Below are 21685 nucleotides of genomic sequence, written 5' to 3'. Positions count from 1 at the left end.
AGAACAAACTCATTTAATCTTGAAAGCACCATGAAGTGACACTACATGTCAGCAAGCACAAAAACCAAGAACATCATGGGACTTTACCATGTAAACTACACTTTGAATACCACTAAGGTAGATTTACACTGCAGGCTTGAGCACAGCACAGAGGTACTCAAACTGACTCAGATATTATTTGCCACTTGGCTCTGCATGCAATGTAGACATACCCTATACGTCTGAATATATCTCATGATGAATTAACTGAGCTCTGCAGTACAATAGTTAGGCCCTCATTCTGCACCATTGAAGTCATTTTTCCATCAACTTTAGAAAATGCAGGGTCAGGCTTGTAACCACAAACATACTTCTACTAACACAACATTTATTTCTAACATGAAGCTGTGTCAAGTTCAAACATGAGTTTTGAAAGCATGCAGATTGCTTACAAATGCTTAAAAAGACTAGTTCAGAATCCTTCTTATATATACACACACAAGTCCATCTGTCACAGACAGGCAATGTAACTCAGAATCATGAGCTTGCTCTAGGTTTTGGTAGTGTCCTGCACACTTCTGATAATTAAAAAATAAAAAAATAGTTGCCACAATGGATTTCTGACCATTCCAACTTGCACATGGATATGATCTCTTCTTGCTGCATCCAGTACGTGAACTTTCACAGTTGCTTCTCAAATGCAAACACCAAGTAAATACCTAAAAAAGAAAATTGAGTATTTAAAGTTTCAGCTTCCTCTGATACTCAATTAAGTTTTCAAAATGTAAACAGGTTGATACTCTGCCCAAACAACCTGTTAGTAGGTTACTGAAATGACAAAAATTGCTATGGTTTCCCAATGATTAACTCTAGCATTCAATTCCAGCATAGTTTTAGACATGTTTTCACAATAGAGCTAAGAATGCACAAAAGCAAAATATTTAAAATACATGTTAATGCAACACTAACTTCAGTTAACAATATTACTGAAATGTGAATATAATTCATAAATTACTATGCCATTCTACACATAATTAACATTCACTGGTACATAAAACATCATATGCAACTAAGTTTAAAGACTCCTTCATACACACAGTAGTGGACAATTAAGGGTGAAATGATCAACATAACTTTTAATTAAAAAGTGAATAAACTCATGGTACAAAATTACTCATTTTACTCTTTTAAAATACCATGGACAAAGAAGAAATATTTACAAATGCCAGATGGCATTTTCTCAACTCCAGAACAGTATGATTCTAGAAATAAATACTCATACAGGCCACACCAGCACCCTTCGGAAATACTTCCTTGGCATACAATCAATGCCAGTTATGTCAGAAATTCTTATGCTTCATACCAGACAGGTAAGTTAAACCAGTTTCTTGAGACCGTGACTCTAATTCAACATTTATGGATTTCCATTTGAATTCAGCTTTCATGTTAATGGGTGAGGTGCCATAGCTACACTGCAAATCTTTCAAGACAAGCTTCATTGATAAGCAAAGTCAAGTTCCATGTAACAAGCAAGCTGTGCTTATACCCTAAATATCAGAAGCTCTGTGCTCCAAATCTCCCTGAAAAAAGAGACTACTTGGAAAATACAGTCATCAATGAACTTTCAAAGGTATAAAAAGCCCCTCTCAATTAGATTAATACCTTGCATAATACTTGTACATTGCTGGAATGAATGTCTACCTTATGATTCATATATTTAAAAAATAGATAATAATTTACAAAAGCAAACACCTTAAGATTTTTTCATTCATGAATTGAACAGCATTTTTTGGTTTTAAACTACTAACACAACCAGTATAATGGTCTGCAAAAATGCAAACGCTGGTTGGCTGCAGTTACACAAAGGTTAGTAATAATCTCTCTGGGAATCAATTTTTATTCTTAGAATTCTCACTGTCTCATATATGAGTTTTATTAAACTCAACATCGGAAAAAAATTATGTCAAAAGTCTTCCATGGCACAGGCTCACAAAATCTCAAAACATATTTAACAATAGTGTATCCTTTTTGGTGTCTGAGGCACTGACTTTTTTCTCCTCCCTTTATAAAACATTCAAATGCCTCTGCACAATCCATGCTTTAATTGCTGCTTCCTGAAACATGTATCGCTACAGGCAAAGAGTAAAGCTTCAACCCCCATCTGCCCAAAACAGATTTGTATTGTTTTTGATGAATGTTTGTCCCACCTGGAGTTTTCTAGTTGACTGATGACAGTATAATGTCCAAGTGTACCAAACAGAAGTATAGTATTTAATCCTCTAGCACTAGTAAAATAATCCTTTAACAGTAGCATACTCTTTTCATATATCCTAAGTAAGGCTTCCTCAAACTCTTTTAGCCCAAAAGTTTGTGTGTGAGAAGCTACTTAAATAAAGCAAAATTTCAACCCATTTTATCATTTTCCTCCCAATTCCTTGAGCTGTGTGCACTCCATAATCTATACACAGGCATTTGAATAACACATATAATAAAATGTTCTTATATTTAAAATTTGGAATTTCTTCCATAACCAACAGGCTATTTTACACAGTTTACATAGCAGTCAGTCAGTCAATATTGAGTTTTCGAAACAATACTTACTTGTTGCTTCCCATTCTGATTTACTCAAGGTTCCCTAGAAGGGGACAAAAAACCACAAAAGCAGTTTCAACAAAAAAGAAGGAAACAATAAAACACCGATTTAACTCAGGATAATCAAACTTTCACAGATCAACTTCCAACCACCCACATTGGCTTGCTATCTAGGGACTAGAAGAGTATTACTGTAGACCACAGATACTTGTAACTCCAATAACTAGGACGGTAGGGAACTGGAACACCCCAGATAATGGAACACACCTAAATTACACAGGTATAGGAGAATGGGCCAACAGTCTGTTGGGCTGGATGCCTCTGCAACACAGAGCATGCTGGGTCCACTACCACACATCAGCGTGACTTGACCTGGGCTCAAGCTGCTCTCCAGCCCAAGATGCCCAACACTTGTGCAGAAGTCAAGAAGAGATCCCATATCACAGTGCTGCCACCTTCCCCAGGAATACTGCGTGCCTCCACCTAGCATCTCCCTGCAGCCCACAAAAACTCTTATTTGCAAGAGACTAACTCCCAAACCAGCTTACACATTGTAAAAAAACAGCCTGCCTTGCAGCCTAGGAAACATACTAGCTCAGCCTTTCACGTGAAAGCAGGGCAAATGCACAAGTAAAAAGCTGCTGCCATTTACTCTACAAATTAAGAAGCATGAGGTAACAACAACTAGCTGGGTTTTCTCCTCTGCCCACTCCATCCACTTCCAGTGAGTCCTCACTGGGGGCATGATTTAGCCCACATGCTACCCACTGACCAATCCTGACCAAATGATTAATCTTTTAAAATGCTAGGGAAAAAAGGCTTGTTCAAGCAGATTTCTCCTTTGCCAGGTGACACAGCACCTGGCAAAAGAAGTCTTTGGTCTGATTTGATCAGTCTCATGTTCTTAAGCTTATTTCTTAAAAGAAGCATTTTTAAAATTTTTAATTTCAAATACAGAGAGCAAGTTTCTTTTCCTTCTTGATGTAGGATTTTTATATATCCAGTATAAGGAATAAATCTTCAAGAATTCAGAACATGAATGATAAATAAACTAATGATTTTAAAAAAAGAAAAATCCAAGCGGAACAACGTCAAGCTAACCAGCTTCATGCTATTTCTATGATACTGAAAAGGATGCCATCTATCAGTAACTGCATATGATTTTACTAAAACTACAACCTTTACTCAAACTGGTCTCCAATTTCGATTCTCTCTTGTCAAAGAGCCTCGAGACCTAAAAAAGACCTGAAGTTCAGACTGAAAGAGCCGATGTTGCTTATCAGGAACCATACATCATGAATAGTCAGGTTAAACCAAGCCTTTGCAAAGTTTCTATCCAGCCTGACTCCCCAAATGCAGAGATGGAAGCAAACACACAGCTATATGCTACTCTGAATAGCTAGCCTGGCTACAGATGTAGAGGCAATAGTCAAATGGCAGCAGTCCCTGGAGAAAAATGACAGCAGACATTGCCTGTCCTCCTGCTTAATTCCCAAGAACAGCAGCTGTGCAGGCTCCTGTCCATCATGCACCCAACTCTGAGACCAACACAGAATTATGAAAGGCTGGGAGGGGACCAGCTGCAGACAACTCCAACGTTGTCATGTACTGCTAGGACAAGGGAAGAAAGAAAAACCTTTATAAAAACATGAGAAAGGCAGCAAGCTCAGAAAGGTAGCATGTCCATTAGAAGACAGGACTAGAACCAGAAAAAACCATATTTAATTGGACCACTGATCTAAAATGTAATATGACCTTCATTAAAGATGGTTCAGTATTCTTTTATTTCTGAAGTCATAAATCAAGCTGCCAAAAGAAGAGAAATGCAGAAGATATATGACAGGACAGCAGACCAAGTTTTGTACAAGGTAAGACTATGATCATCACAAAGAAAGTTTATTTTCATTCCAGATGTGAACAGGATATCATATTTAATAAAATTGAGGGCGGAAATATATGGACTTAGTTTTATGCACATAGAACTAGTCTAATTCTAGAAGCTCTGTTAAAAAAAAGAGGCACAGCAGATTTCTGTAAATGCTATTTTTTGAACTTTAATAGAATCGGCCAATAAGCGAGTTGAATCTTCTTCACTCAAAAAGGCAATAGAAAAAACAATGTCTAAGATTTCAAATACATGCAGTATTATGAAGAAAGTTTTCAACTCTCCTGCCAGAGGATTGAAAGAAGAAAACAAAAGCTTTAAATCAGTAGTGTGAAGATCCAGGAAAATAAGAAAACTCTTCAAATTATGTTAGAACAGCTGCCAAGGAAGATGGCAAAATATCCTTTCCCTTTTGCATTGTTACAAATTTCTTAATAGTTACCAAATTAAGTGAATTTGACTCTTTGAGTACGGGCTACAGATTAGATGAACTCCTCAGCTCTGCAGCTCTAAGATTTTGCACATTCACAGAGACATTCATATCAGTTTCATTGCAGCTGAAATGAAGAAGGCACCACGTGTCCAAAAGATCAGGACCTCAATTTCAGACACCATTTGCTCTAGTGATGCAAGAAGGAACTTACCAATGGTAACTTTGCCTTGCCATCTTTGATGAATTCTTTCGCATGTTCATAATCATCAGGTTTATCAGAAACAAGCCTGGAATCACCAAGTGTAGAATATGGCTGGAGAACATATAAAAAAAAAAAGAAAAAATATTAATTACATAGGAAGATAAATTAATCACATCAATCAAGGGTTTGTCACAAAAGAGCCCAGAACAGAGGTCAGTAATTATTAAGAGGATCTTAAATTTAGACGTCTCCTTCATAGCATATAAGATCAGGTCTGATATTCCCTACTTCCCACAAAATCCAACACCCAGGATTTATAAATTAACTTTTAGCCTTATGTCTGCAAAAGAGGGGAAACAACTATAAAAATTGCTGTCCTTGTGCAGCTCATTATGAGTATTATGTAGACATACCCTCTTTTAGAGCAGCAACTGAACAAATGAGCATCTCTTAAGCAGAAGTACTAAGAAATGAGCAAGTGTAAGATTGCAAGCAGAATGCTTAACGCTTGAATAACACAGAGGAGCTATAACAGAAGCATACAACTGATTCATCAAAACTAATATACACCTACAAAGGATCCCAGTTACTGCATAATGGTCTGTATTAACAATGCAGTTCTCAATTCTTTGGACACGCTCCAGCACTTCAATGACTTTCTTGTGGCAACTCAAAACTAAACACAGGATTCAAGGTACGGCCTCACCAGTGACAAGTATAGGGGGACAATCATTTCCCTACTCCTGCTGGCCACACTATTTCTGATACAGGCCAGGATGCTACCGGCTGCCTGGGCACACTGCTGGCTCATATTCAGTTGGCTGTCAACCAGGACCACCAGGTCCTTTCCCGCCAGGCAGCTCTCCAGCCACTCCTCCCCAAGCCTGTAGCGTTGCATGGGGTTGCTGTGACCCAAGTGCAGGACCCAGCACCTAGCCTTCTTGAACCTCATACAACTGGCCTTGGCCCATTCAGCCAGCCTGTCCAGATCCCTCTGCAGAGCCCTCCTACCCTCCAGCAGATCAACACTCCCACCCAACTTGGTGTCATCTGCAAACTTCCTGAGGGAGCACTCGATCCCCTCATCCAGATCATCGATAAAGATATTGAACAAGACTGGCCCCAACACTGAGCCCTGGGGAACACTGCTTGTGACTGGCCACCAACGGGATTTAACTCCATTCACCACCACTCTCTGGGCCCAGACATCCAGACAGGTTTTTTTACCCAGCAAAGAGTACTCCTGTCCAAGCCATGAGCAGCCAGTTTCTCCAGGAGAATGCTGTGGGAAACGGTGTCAAAGGCTTTACTAAAGTCCAGGTAAACAACAACCACAGCCTCTCCCTCATCCACTAAGCCGGTCACCTTGTTGTAGAAGTTGATGTTAGTCAAGCAGGACCTGCCTTTCATAAACACACACTGACTGGGCCTGATCACCTGGTTGTCCTGTACGTGCCACGTGAGAGCACTCAAGATGATCTGTTCCATGACCTTCTCTGGCACCAAGGTCAGGCTGACAGGCCTGCAGTTCCCCAGATGCTCCTTCTGGCCCTTCTTGTAGATGGGCGTCACATTTGCTCACTTCCAGTCAACTGGGACCTCCCCGGTTAGCCAAGATTGCTGATACATGACTGAAAGTGGCTTGGTGAACACTTCTGCCAGCTCCCTGAGCACCCTTAGGTGGATCCCATCCAGCCCCATAGATTTGTGTGTGTCTAAGTGGTGTAGTGGGTCACTAACCATTTCTCCTTGGATTACAGTGGCTTCATTCTGCTCCCCATCCCTGTTTTCCAGCTCAGGGGGATGGGTACCCAGTGAACAACTAGTCTTACCATTAAACACTGAGGCAAAAAAGGTATTTAGCAACTCGGCCTTTTCTTCATCCTTTGTCTCTATTTTCCCCTGCATCCAATAAAGGATGGAGATTCTCCTTAGCTCTCCTTTTCTTGCTAATGTATTTAAAAAACATCTTTTTCCTGTCTTTCACATCAGTAGCCATCTCAAGTTTTAGTTGGGCTTTGGCCCTTCTATTTTTCTCCCTGCATAAGCTTGCAACATCCTTGTAGTCTTCTTGAGTTGCCTGCCCCTTCTTCCAAAAGTCATAAACTTTCCTTTTATTCCTGAGTTCCAGCTGAAGCTTTCTGTTCACCCAGGCCAGTCTTCTTCCCCAACAGCTCGTCTTTTGGCACATGGAGACAGCCTGCTCCTTGCCTTTAAGGTTTCCTTCTTGAGGAATGTCCAGCCTTCCTGGACACCTTTGCTCTTCAGGACTGCCTCCCAAGGGACCCTGTCAACCAGGCTCCTAAACAGGACAAAGTCCAAGGTAGCAGTTCTGCTGATACCCCTTCTTACTTCTCCAAGAATCAAAAACTATCATTTCAGGATCGCTGTGCCCAAGACTGCCTCCAGCCATCACATAACACCCCAGTCCTTCTCTGTTTGCAAACAACAGGTCCAGCGGGGCACCTTCCCTAGCTGGCTCACTCACAGGCTGTGTCAGGAAGTTATCTTCCACACACTCCAGGAACCTCCTATACTGTTTCCTCTCTGCTGTACTGTTATTTCCAACAGACATCTGGTAAATTGAAGTCCCCCACGAGAACAAGGCCTAGCGATTGTGAGACTTCTCCCAGCTGCTTATAGAATATTTCATCTGCCTCTTTGTCCTCGTTGTGTGGTCTATAACAGCCTCCCACCATGATATCTGCCTTGCTGGTCTTCCCCTTGATTCTTATCCCTGAACACTCAACCCTGTTGTCACTGTCATTAAGCTCTAGACAACCAAAACACTCCTTAAACACACAGGGCTACCTCACTGCCTCTCCTTCCCTGCCTATCCCTTCTGAAGAGTTTATAGCCATCCACTGCAGCACACCAGTTGTGCGGGTCATCCCACCATGTTTCCATAATGGCAACGATGCCATAATTTCCCTGCTGCACAATGGCTTCCAGCTCCTCCTGTTTGTTGCCCATGCTGCATGCATTGGTGTAGATGTGCTTCAGTAGAGCTATTGATCCCGCCACCTCTTTTTCGGGGTAGAAAACTTAATTCCTACATGACCATTCTCAGGTGCTTCTGTGGTTTCTAACACATCAATAACCCTCACATCTTTGCTGCTGTATGGATCTCCATCCCCTGCCTCCGCTGAGACAGCAGACTGAAGGACCTCATTAGCACACCGTTCCTCAAACATTGGTGTGCTGCCCCCAGGCTTATCTCTAGCAAGAGATTCCATTCCCCTTCAAATCCAGTTTAAAGTTCTTTCACAGAGCCCTGCCAACTCCTCTGCAAGGATCCCTTTGAGACAGGTGTGTACCCCGCCTGTTGCCAGCAGGCCTGGTGTCATGTAAACAGATCCATGGTCAAAAATTCCCAAATTCCGCTGGTGACACCAAGCTCAGAGCCCGGTACTGATTTGATGGCTCTTCCTACTTCTTCCTTCATCATTCCCTGTGACTGGAAGGATAGAAGAGAGCACTGCTTGTGCTCCTCATCCCTTAACCAGTCATCTCAAGGCCCTGAAGTCTCTCTTGATTGCCCTCAGACTTCTTGTTGCAATTTCATCGCTTCCTACCTGAAAAATCAATTAGTGGATAGTAAGCCAAGGGCCATACCAGGGTAGGAAGCTTTCTCTTCACATCTTTAACCCAGGCCCCAGGGAGGCAGCAGACTTCCTTAAGAAGTAAGTCCAGTCTGCACATTGGGCCTTCTGTTCCCTATGACAAAGACCCCTCTTTTTTTCTTTATGGAAGCAGTTTTGATACAGAACACAGGCCAACTTAACCTTGGCAGCACCTCCAGGCTACGTGAACCATCGTCCTCCTTACTGTTCGGTTCCACTTGCAGAGCCTCATACCTACTCTGCAAGGGCACCTGGGAAGGTGGGGTAGTCACAGAGGAGATGCGCCTGCTGCACCAGGCAGGAACTTGGCACCATTTCCCCCTGCCCCTTGAGTCCCTGCGTTCAGCCGGATGGAGAGAGGATAGGGACGCCTCCGTGTCACGCATCCTGTCTGCCTGTTGGTCCTGTCCCAGGGAAGGCAGGGTGTAATGCCAGGCGTCTCTCCCTCTCGCACACTGCCTGATACTCAACCGAGTCACCTCCTCGCCGAGCTCTGTCACTAAGCGGAGGAGTTCCTCTACCGGGGTGCACCTCCCACAGGTGTGCTCACTCCTGCCTGCCGATACTGGAGTGAGAGCAGGGCACAGCCTGCAGCCTGGCACCTGGGTGCCAGCGTGCTTCCACTGGAGCTGTCTGGGAAGCTGCGTCAGTCGTGGGGGGTGCAGAGCTTACAGAGGCCATGGCTTTCTGCTGGGTGGATACCATTGCTCCCTGGTCCACCTGGCAGAGCTTCAGCGCCCTTCTGCATGCCCTTCTGCATGAACTGCCATGCAAACTGCTGCGCACACCCTGGCTGACACGCCGTGCCCTGTTTGCCCACCCTGGTTGCAGCACTTCTGGTTGCCTGCGCTCCCCCAAGGGCTTCTTTTATATGGGGGGTAGGAGGTGGAGGGCAGAGCTTGGCCGCCCTTGCTCCTGGCCACATCCAGGTCTCATCAGCTGCTGTGGGAGCTACTGGCAGCTCTCTCAGCTCCCTCAGAGGTTCCCCTGGTTCAGGAACCCCCACTGTGCACCATGCTAGAGCGCTGCAGGTCGTGCTGGCACTGGAGCTGCTCACCTCAGCGACTGCGAACAAAGCTGGTATGTCAAAGGCTGCTTCACCATGCTACTGGCAATATGAGCTCATACAAAGTACTGTCTCTTTCAGAGTTAACAGGGATAATCAAGTTCATTTGCAGCCCATGTAACTCAGTTTAGTAAGTCACCAAATACTTGAGTTCATAGTTTTATGCTGAAAAATTCTACTGTTTGAGCAAGGAGGGAAGCTGAGAGAACTGTGAGTAAAACCAAAGCCTCAGAGATGGCTTCTCTGAAGCTGCTAAAGTCATCCAGGATAAGAGCTTGAGGATAAAAAAGCAAAAACATTGGGTAAAAGCATAAGCTCTCTTACAGTGAAGTACCATTTTCCTCTACAAACACAGCCTGTCCTTTTATTCCTACAAAGATTACTTTCTGCCTCTTCAAACAGTATTCCTTGCACAAAGATCCAGCTTTTAATCTCTATCTGCTGAGGAAGAAATGGGTTACGGTTACCACTATCTGACACCAGGCATAATTTTTGTGCTTCTGCTTACTACTTGGTAAAAATGAAAACTTGCCTCAAAATTGAAATTTTATATACAAAACTGAATCACTCTATTGGGTGCTGGTGCCCAGGTGATGGCAGCGGGGGGCTGCACAAGTGGCCTCCATGAGGAGAGGATGGGGCTGTCCCAGACACTGACAGTTCCACCAGCTCCAACGAAGTCACCACAGGGCATGAGTCAGGCTCCTCTGGGAAAACGTATTTAAGAAAGCAAAAAAAAACCTTGCTCAACAGCTGAGAGAAGAAAAATGTGAAACTACCCTGCAGTCATCAAGGCCAGAGAAGAAGGAGGCGAAGGAGGTGCTCCAGGCACTGGAGAAGAGACTCCCCTGCAGTCCCTGGAGAGGGCTGTGGTGATCCAGGCTGTCCCGCTGCAGCCTGTGGAGAAGAGCCCAACCAGGAGCAAGTTTTCTGGCAGGAGCTGCAACCCCGTGAAGAACCAACCCACACTGGAGCAGTCTGTTCCTGAAGGACTGTACCCCATGGAGAGAATGCATGCAGTTTATGATGGACTGTAGTCCATGGGAGGAACCCATGCTGGAGCAGGGGAAAAGTGTGGGGAAGAAGGAGCCGCAGAGACAAAGTGTTATGGACTGACCACAATCCCCATTCCGCATCCTCCTGTGCTGCTGAGCAGGGAGAGGAGGTAGAAAGGTCAGGAGAGAAGGAGTAAACTTGAGCCTAGGAACCAGCAGTGGGTGGAGCAAAGGTGTTATTAGATTTGTCTTTGTTTCTCACCATCCTACTTTTTTTTTATTATTGATAATAAAGTAAATTAATCTTCTCCTAATTTAGTCTGTTTTGTCTGTGATGGTAATTGCTAAGCAATCTCCCTGTCTTTATCCTGACCCACAAGATTTTCTTATTTTCTCCCCCTATCCTCTTGGGAAGAGGCAACCAGGAGCAGGTTGGTGGGTGTCTGGCAGCCAGTCAAGATCACCCCCCCCAGTCACACTTCCAGCCACAGAAGTTTAGTTTTTCTATCGGTAGCCCTTAATTATTAGCACAATGTTCACAATAGGAATTTCAATTATTGCACAAATAATCAAGAAGATGCAAAATGCTATTTAAATGAAACAAGTTAACTCCATATTTACCTCCAAGGCCTGCATTCTCCTTAACAGCATTTTATGCTCTTCATTCTTGATTTTTTCTTCATAGAATTCCCGAAATGTCATTTTGTAGACTAATTTCATACCATGCTGCTTCGCCATTCTATCAAAATAATAAGCTTAATTAGGGAAGCCACAAAATTATTGTAGTTTTATTTTCAAAGGAACAATTTTAAGCCACAGTGACATCTTATGGTATTCACTAGGATTACACTCCTTCTAGAATTCTTTTTTTAGTAAAAGCTAGGTGAAAAAAGCTGCACCCCCACCACCACCACAAAGGGCACTTTTTTTTAATTAGGACCACAAAAATTTACACAGAAGTAATTTACAAACATTTTAATAGAAAAACGTCTCTTCTCCCAACACAAAGAATTAAGTTCCATTTGAACTTCCAGATAGACTCTGCTATTTTTCCTGCAGTATCATCACCCTGTCACATCAGATATTACAGATATATTTACAGACCCTCTTTCTACTAGATTTAGTGCCTTACATCTCAGTTATATGTAGACACTGCGGTCATACAATGCTGGAGTTACAGATGTCAGATGCTGGTATTTTTCACCGAGAACTACAAATGAAGTGTGTGAAAATATACAGGTTTGAAGGGGAAGCTTAATATTGTTTAACAACCACACTGTTTAACAACCACACTGAGCTTGAGTGGCAGGAAAAACCCCAACATGGAAACATTTGTCTGTACCTCAGGAGACAGGTTGGGAAAGGCAAATCTGAATTCACACAGAGGTAACAGCAAAATGTATGCTCACAGATGAAGAAGATTTAGAGGAAGAAAAAATAAGTTGTAGGAAAAATCCTACAAACATCCAAAGAAAGTTGGAGAGGACAAGACAGAGGCACCATGGTGAACAGGATATCCATAAAGGCTTGCTGAAGAAGAAAGGTAGAATGAACCTCCCCAAAAAAAGTTAAGATTAAATAATAAAAAGAAGACAGCATTAAAGGTTTGCTGACAGATCCAACATATTAGATACATTCTCGTGTGAGACCTAGTTTAAGTCTTCACAGCTTCTGACCAGAGCACCTTCAACTGAGTGCAATGGACAGATGACAGTTGTGGATGGAAATGCAACAAAACTCTTCTTCATTTTTTGTTGTTGCTCCAAATGTGAACTGAAAAATATAGTAAGAAAGCCAAAATACAATTTTCTGCAAGTATTATGCAATGACATACAAGCTAAACAAATGCTTATCATGTTTCACAGCTTTCATTGTATAATGAATTCAAAACTTAACTTACTCTTCCAGTAATGGAAAGTAAACCAAGAACTCTGGGACATCAACAACTTCTTCCAAGTGGAAATCATACTTGCAACCAAACAAGGGATATTCTCCCTTCTTTTCAAATTTTACACTATACACTTCATTCCCAAATGAATTTGTTTCTGAAGCTTCAAGTCGCTTTCTATAAAATGAGATATAAACAAACATTAAGTGACCAGTTTTTAATTTAACAGGCAGAGAAAACTCCCAGTACTACAGCATTCAACGATCTCTGTAGTTTCCCACCTCCCTTATCTAATAGGGCAATGCAACAGTGAAATGAAGAGAAGCATGTTAGGTTTTAACATTTCATCATTCCTATACAACATGCCAAGGACTAAATGGACCTAGAAAATTAACCTTTAACCTAGACAGTGTCTACATGGACAAGTCAGGCTTCTTGGAACAACCACAGCAAAACCCTCACAGTTACTCCCCAGGCTGTCACTACTTTGCCACTATTTAAGTCACTACAGAGTGTTTATGTATGAAGATCTATACTCTATACCAGGAGAGCCATGTTTGCAAGAAACAAGGATTAGTACAGGTTTACTTGTTTGAGTCAAGTTCCTGACTGAGATTTTCCTGACCAGAATCCACAATTGTTGCAAAAAACTTGCTTTTGTTTGCACAAACATATCAGAGCACAGTAAGAATGACTATCACTTAACAATGCCTCACAGCCTTTTGAAAGGCTAACAGAATGTAAAAGTACTTACACAAGTTCAAAGCTATTTGGAGTTGTGCCAATGAAATACCCGCCAGGAGCAAGGTTCCCACAAGCGTTTTTAAGCATCATGTCAGCCTGCTCATATGTTTCAAATGAGTAATGGTAAACAAACTGACAGCTGCAAATGTCAAAGCGTATATCTGGATCATTGTATTTGGAAGACAAGAGATCCTGAAATAGATTTAAAAGAAAAAAAATGCAAAAAAAGCTACAGAAAAAACAATTATTCACTTAAATCTTCCAACAAATCATGCTACTTCCATAATTCTTTGAAGTTTTTCCTTTCAGCCCCAACTCCTTCACAAGTTCAACAGGAACATGACGAAAAAAGTAAGAGTAAAAAGTCCTCTACTACACAGAAAACGATACATAATATTTGTGAACAACAAGAATACACATATGCATTTCAAAGTTATCATGTCCTCAAATTTTTTTCGTGTTGTCAGGTAGCACCACTACACCTGAAAGGCCAAAACCCACTATTAGTTACCTAATCTTTTCCAGAGATACTTTACTGCTGAAGGTTTATAACCAGCCACCATTCAGCTGGAAGCAATTACTATAATTAAAGTAATTTTCAGTTTACTAGGTTTCTGTAATGAGAACTGATGCATTAAACATGTAATTGAGAGGAGAAGGGGTTGTTTTAAATATGGCAAATTGCCTGTCCACCAAGTTGTATTTGTCTGTATTCTCACACACATACGTACATGTGTACCAACATACTCCTCCGCACCCCAGACCAAGTAACCAGTAACTCTGGAGAGCTTGGAGCACTTGAAATTTGTCAGGTGAAAGTTTGCCACAGTTTGACCCTGTGCTCAGCAGTTCTCTAACTCTTCTTGATCAGGCTTCTTTTATACAACCTAGTAAAGCACTATAAATAACACTGGAGCACAAGGCCCATGATATGCACTCCGTACTTAAAATATATCATACTGAACAGTTCTACCTGAGTTTCTCTTCTCTCCCAGACTTCCCATCCACCCACTCGCTTTCATTCTCTACCAGTTCATGCCACATACTGTCAACATTCCGTATGTGGCAAGGCAAAAATGCACACTTCACATTTATCTGTTCATTTACTCCCTCTCCACATTTTGAGAGAGAGAGATACAGGAAACTGAGAAACAAAGGTAAGCGTAGTTGGACAAGCTGTGAGAAACAAAGGTGGGCATAGTTGGACAAGCTGTGAGAAAGAGATTTTGCATTATATACAACATAGATGATAGCAATACAAAGTCAGGGAGTCCCTGGACAGACAGAACAGAGCGTGCAACAGAAAATACACGTGTAGATAAGACTGAGCTGTGATAGCATTGTGAAAATATCCCTTTGTCTCCAAGTCAAGGCTCCCTCCTCTTTCCCCTGACTGTAATTTAGAACTGAGAGAGATGACCTGGAACCTGCAACAGACTGTATTCCTCAGAAGAAGGGGAGGCAACCAAGAATTCAAGCCAACAACCCTTCCTGCAAGGCTGGGAAGAAGAGTTTCATCCTTCCCACATGTAGGCTGGAAGCAGATAGGCTCTGTCCCTCAGCCTGCATCAGCAGGGCACTCTCAGCCTGTATTTCTAGGAAGCAGAAGCAGTGCTCGTTACAAGACTACCTCCTAAGCCTCAGCGATGTAATCAATATCGCCTCCAGACAGTCTACGAAATCTGCTCTATCACGCAAGTTTTGAAGATACGTATTATATATATTATATATATATTTATATATTATATTATATAAAAATACTGGGATAAGCAAAATGTACAAGTCAGATCAGAAAATGTTCCTTATTCATTCCAGCATAAAAAAAATTCACCAGGATAGTTTGCAACATTCCATGCTGGCTCCCAGAACTCCAGGTGTAATCATTCCCTTCCTCTTCTCAAGAGAAAGAAACTGAAATCAGATTTATTATCCGAAAAAGACATTCAGGCTTCAAGAATGCTACACCATAAAACAGTAACAAAACACATTTAACTACGTCTCAGTAACCTGTACGGTTGATTCTCCTGACAATACAACAGTCTGATCTCAAAAATATACATGCCCTAAACATTACAGCACTAGCATCACTCCCTATACTTGCTTAACACACAAATGTTAAATCTCAAAAATATTACAAAGCATAGGGACTGTACCTTGGTACTATCTGCTTGTATAAATTCTGCATCAAAAATACGTTCATTATAACGACATCGGGCTCTCATGTCTTCATATCTCTGCTTGCACTGTTGCACAGAAATGTCAGCAATATCTAGAGAAATTAAAAAAAAAAAAGTGTGTAAACTGCTCCCCAGACAAGAAAACTGGAATGATCACTGAACACAGCACATCCATTACATCAGGGATAGAAGTTCATCTTCAGTTACACTTTGATGGGAACAAACACTTTTATTTCCAGTGTGTAGAGAAGTAATTTAATTTGCAGGAGGTGTTTGGGATTATAACTTTCTCTTTTTCAGTCTTTATTTCAAACAAAAGTTGTAATCTAAAGATTTCAGAAAGCTTCCATCCTGAAAAGTCCAAAGCAAGCCTCCAAAATTTCAAGCAATGGATACTAGGTGATTGAGGTGATTGATACCAAGTGCTGTTAGCATGAAGCATCTGGTATGCATTAGCTAAAACAGTTCAGCTCCTAGAGTTTTCCAACAGTACTGGAAGCTCTTCATCTTCTTATAAATATAGAAATTGTTGAAATGCAATTATTTGTGATATATGCTGATGTTGCATCATGAGAATTGTTGTATTTTATTCTTAAGGCTCTTTCTTTCAGACATAGTTTCACTGAATTATATTAAAACAATATGCAATAAATTTACATAAGAACTTTGTAAGCAAATTCATTAACTGTATTTGAAGACTGCCAACAGAAAAAGAAAGGCAAGAAAGAACTGTAAAATGTAGAGTACCCAGAAGAATTCCCACTAAAGGGAGTTTTATGAAATTTTACTATCTGTTAAATTAGAAGTTAAGTAATGCTTCCTCTGATTATCCTTGGCATGCTTTTTGGGAGAAAGGAAGATGGTATCCCCTTCCCAACATCTAAGCAAACTGCTTAAATAAAAAAATTATTTAATCGGGCCAATGTGGGGTTTGTTTGATTTTTTTATTTTTTAATGTAACTGTTATATGCCTATTTCCAGAACAGTTAAAAACACTACAAGAGATGAGATGTGGGAGAAAATACATAAAATACAAAATGTCAGTCTTTTCCCCAGTGTTACACTTTGCCCAAGACAACCTGTGATAATTGTGCATTTCTTTACTGATAGCAGTTTTTATTTAGGAGTTGAACTGAAAGCTCATTACACAGAAAATCAAGGGTTCTTACATTTATGCTGGCAATCAAGTTGATGTCTTCAGGTTAAAAGACAAAACAAGACTTTCTGACATAAAGTATATCACTGCATTCTTAGGCTTACTAAAAAAGGAAATAATAAAAGACTGGAGATGTGCTTGTTTTTCCCATAAAACACTGATATAATTCCCTAGAAAAATACTGCGTCTTCTTACCAGTACAGACAAGTTTTTTAATTCTGCCTTTTTTCCATTTCAGTAAGTCTCCACCTTTGCCACATCCTAGATCCAAAACAGTTATATCATTTTTCTTCTGTCGTACCCGGTCTATAAATTCACCTAGAAAAATAAAAAGAGAAAACACATATACAGGTCTCTCTAATTCACTTGTATTGTACAGAGATCCCTAAAGGACCAAAAGGGTTTGAGGATTTTAAAACATCTCAAAACTTACTTTACCTGTAAGTTGTCTTAACATTACAGACTTAAATCTCTTTTTCTAGAAAGCACTAACGATGAAAGCTACCACAAACTTTTAAAACTATGGAGAAGGTAAGGAGTAATTTCTGTGCTTAATGTGCTTTGCATGTAATGTGACTGGGGCTCTGAACTGTTTCCCTGGCGGACAAAGGCAAAACTGCACATTGGTAAACAACCACCTCGTGCCCGAGCGGGGAAACAGAATTCCCTTTCATTACCATTATAATGAAGGCAGATGCTATTTGGAAGTACAGGAAAGCCTTTTGCAAAAGAGTAAAAGCCAGTTCAAGGCAACAGCCACAACTTTTCCTTGCTGTCACATTACAAAAATGCATAATGTTCTCCACTCTCCTAGGCCTCTGCAGTAACATGAGCTACTTGTTTGCTGTCTTTTTACCCTACATATACCAATTTTCTCTTCTGACTCCACTCTGCCTAGATTATCTCTGCTGTGACTGATGTTGGCGTATTATGCAAAACATATCAGCATGCTAGCAACTTTTCTTCACAGTAAGAGACATGAAATATGTTTGGATACAACTGCTATAATGCCACACTACTGAAATTCATCATGACTGAAAAGCTTCAACACAGGCTCCAGGAAAGTCTTTATATAAACCTAAATATTGCTTCTAAGTGCTCTGATACAACACAACAAAAAGCTGCATGGTTAAGACAAATGGTGCCAACAACTCCTGGCATGGGTCCCTCTTCATGAATCTGTGGTGGTCTGCCAGTAATTCTTTTCTTTGTTTGGAGATATCTGATGGTTTTGTTTCCTCACTTTGGAATTAATTTGTGGGATAGCAGACTTTGCCTTTTATAAAAAGCTGCTGATTCTTAAAAAACTACATCCTCTAGTTTTTCATCTTTTTAAACTGTTGACTATGGCTAATACAGAAAATAGTCATGTGTTCAAGTTTCCTACAGAACTGCTTAATCTAGACCTAAGGACACACTGCTTTGGTAAAAATGGCTATGAAATTATTTGAGATAGATTTAAATAACAAGAGGAGATAGATTCTTTATGATTTAAAGCTGTAACCTTCTCTTTAAAAATGTCATGAAGAACAACAGTTTCCAGGATGAACTTTCTCTATTTCTCAGATCAGTTGATCTTTAAAACTTTGGCACATATTTGGCACTCCAACAATATAAAACACTATCACAAAGATTCAAAATAAAAATAAATATAGATATTTTATTTCACTTGAAAAATTTACTATGCATTAAGAGACAAAGTGCCATAATTAACATCAGAAAGCAGGGAAAATAAATTACATTTTGATACAAAAATTAGTTACATTTTATTAAAGCCTAAGCAATCAATTAAGGAAGCTCACCAATGAGGACACTCTTTGTCCAATTATTAAAGTTTCGGAGGTAGAATATGCGAGACTGGCTACGTTTCTCCAATCCAACTTCTTGAAGTTCATTATAATGTGCAGCTACAGCTTGCCCATGGCCTGTCTCATGCTATAGAAACAAGGGAAGGAACAGACTTGAGCAGTGAATTCTATTACTTTTTAATTTAATCAAAAGACCTGTGTTCAGTTTGAGCATTTAAGAAAGTAAACAAGTAATACTATGAAGAGCACCATCATTATATATATAAAGACATTTCCCGTATCTGTCCTAGTACTCACATCAGTACTTCAGTTACCACAGAGACAAGTCCCTTAATCCCCATTTCAGCTGGTCCAAGTAATTTCTGATGGATGATGCCCAGGATCTTTCCTTCACAGAAATACTTAACTTTCAGTTCTCTATACTCTCACCACTCTCAAAGAATCAGTTTCATTCCCCTTAAACCTGGGATTGAAGAAGAGGATGTTCCTTCTCCAGGAACTTTAAACGTCTTCAAAAATTCTGCTTCAGAAATTCAGCGTTTACATGTAACAGAAATGTATAAACTGCCCATGTAACCAAAGCACCAACTAGCTGATGTTGCTAGTCCCTAAGTGGATGATCCCACTGCCAGAGCTTCAAACAGACCATGTTAAGGAAATGACAGTAATGATTTGACAACAGTATCCCATTTAACACTTAACAGTTAGCTGTAGAAATGTCTGTTTTAGCCTTAACTGTGAATACTCCAAGAGATTTCTGTCCCATGTGACACAAAGAAGCAGTCGACATCCAGATATTATGCTCCTAAAATCCCTTCACCTTGAAAAGAATCTTCAGTTATATACATGAAACTAGAACAAATTATAAATAAAATACAAAGTAATAGAACAAGGAGAACCAACACAAATTCTGTGAGGCACAAAAGTTTTTGAAATAACAGTACAAACCAGAATGAAGGATTCTCAGTTAAAATCCACAAACATGCCAAAGCCCCAGCCAGTATGAATTCACACAGCTATTAAAAGCATTCCCAACAGTTGACTACAAGAGTCATCCCAATATCTTATTATTTAAACAGCAGTTCCTCAAGAGAAAAGCAGGTTTGAGTGACTTTAGTATACTACATGAATTCTTCAGCATTTCATATAATTTTGGTAACCTTCAGAATGAACACAGACATTCTTGTCTGAAATTTCTAAGGCCCCATCATCTGTTTATCACCACATCCATCTAACTGATACTAACAAGTATTTTTACCACTTCTAGCCTTTTTTAGGCTAAGCACAGATGGCTCCCTGAATGGCCACTGAAGGTGACGCAAGCTAGAATGGCTGACTTTGACAACTGTAGGGGACATATTCATACAATCAATTAATGCATCTCAGCTGCTGCAACAGCTGTCAGCAATAACATCTAGATGCTGGCAGCTGCATTCAATGCAATCACCTCTCTACACCCTTAAGCTATGCAAAAATAATGTATTTCTTGTCCACCTAAACAGTACTCCAGAATTACCTTATTAAAAAGATTAAAAGGTTAATAATGTTTCTACCACAACAAAGGGCACCCTTTATTTTAGCAGATTTCTTAGCCATAAATTAACATCCTGGAAAAATTCTGAACAGAGAAACAAAACATCAGGTCAAAGATGTTTTCAAATTATACTCAAATATCCCAAAAGTTCAAAATTAGACTGGGTATTACAGCATCAGTTCGTACAAGCTCATACATAATAATAGACAGCGTCATATAAAACACTACTCTTTTCACCCTCCCAGTTAAAAGGACAAATATTTTCTGCTACTCCTGCAGTCTTAAAAAAAACCCACATCTGTAAACCTTTCAGTACTTCACTTTGCTATCAAATCATACTGAGATTATATCACAAAGGATGCAGTTTATAGAGTTTTCTAAATTATACAATACCTTATTGAGGAAATTAAAGGACAAAATTATCTTATGGAAGAACCTCCCATGCACAGAACTATACTAACACACAAGATAAAAACATAGAAAACTTATCAACTCAAGATATGGGACTCAGACTAATGCCAGCAAACCCTACACTACCAGATTGTTACCAGATAAGACAATGGAACTATAATCTTAGAATTAGACTAAGCATGTGCTGAGATCAGTTTTCGTAACATTCTAATTACTAGCCATCTTTCTCTTCCGTTAAACCCATCATACCTTCTGCACTTTGCTAGGAAGCTACTCACAAACTTTTGACATTTGATGTTTTGTGCTGGTTCACATATGTTTAGCATAAGTATTTTCAATCCTTTATTGAGCTAAGGCTTTGAAACAAGGATTTGAACATAGTTCAAAGTAAATGATACTCACTACTTTCTTAGGTGGTTCATCTTCAGGATCTACATTCTTCCTTTTTGCTCTGCCATCCTGATTAACACTATCAACTTCTTTTTCATTTTCAGTGGAGTGCACTGTACCTGAAGTTGAACTATCGCCTTCCCAACTGATACCTGAATCTGCCTCTAAAGTAAGAGGTGTTTTCTCCACTTCTTCATCCAAACTCTTCTCTACTTCCTGTTCGTCTATCTTGGTTAGATCAGCCATTTTTCACAGGTTAATCCCTTTATCCGTTGATCAGAATGGAAATCTACAGGGGGGGGAAAAAAACCACAAACCACCAACTATTTTCAGTATTGAATTTCACTTATTTCTGGTTACAGTCATGACTTTCAATCATATTACTGGCATTCTAAAAAAAATAACATGCCTTTGCCCTAGACAACATATAGTCTTCAAATTTGATTAGTTATTTATTAAAGATAGCAGAAGATGTGGAATTTCAAAGTACTCTCATTATAATAAGATCAAATTAAGATAAAACTTTACTTCTCACATTTCAGTCTTTCTTAGCTATCTTTACTGATTCAACTGCAAAATGTTATTGTTTTTGAGCCTGTAGTCTCCCTTTTCACCTCCCCATAGAAAGGAATCCTTAAATCACTTTATATTTAGAAACACAAGCGGTCAGAGTCCCTCCAATTAGTAAATTCACTACTTAGTGTGATATGCTTACAAATGGATGTCCTCAAACAAAAAAAAAAATCAAGGTATTTTTTAAGAGCAACTTTTCATATCAGTTGTGGATTTTCAAGTTTGCCAA

At 40.1% G+C, this 21685-nt stretch overlaps 1 protein-coding gene across 2 annotated transcripts; it reads right to left on the bottom strand.

Moving 5' to 3' along the window:
- Positions 1 to 365: 365 nt before the first annotated feature.
- Positions 366 to 21129, bottom strand: RNMT (RNA guanine-7 methyltransferase; the record flags this gene model as incomplete). 2 transcript variants are annotated; one of them, XM_082014664.1, is made up of 10 exons in its annotated part: positions 366 to 698; positions 2581 to 2614; positions 5101 to 5202; positions 11397 to 11514; positions 12676 to 12840; positions 13418 to 13599; positions 15561 to 15676; positions 16936 to 17058; positions 18543 to 18675; positions 20896 to 21129. In XM_082014664.1, the coding sequence occupies 10 exons, from the start codon at positions 21127 to 21129 to the stop codon at positions 661 to 663; spliced, it is 1245 nt and encodes a 414-aa protein (XP_081870790.1). In that variant the 3' UTR covers positions 366 to 660. The 2 variants fall into 2 exon arrangements, with proteins under 2 accessions (XP_081870790.1, XP_081870791.1); XM_082014665.1 differs by having other exon boundaries at positions 20899 to 21129.
- Positions 21130 to 21685: the final 556 nt, after the last annotated feature.

This window comes from Phaethon aethereus (genome assembly GCF_964289735.1).
Source record: "Phaethon aethereus genome assembly, chromosome: 2".
Taxonomy (NCBI): Eukaryota; Metazoa; Chordata; class Aves; order Phaethontiformes; family Phaethontidae; genus Phaethon; species Phaethon aethereus.
The sequence above is the reverse complement of the archived record's forward strand: the minus strand, read 5'-3'. Positions and strand labels throughout refer to the sequence as shown.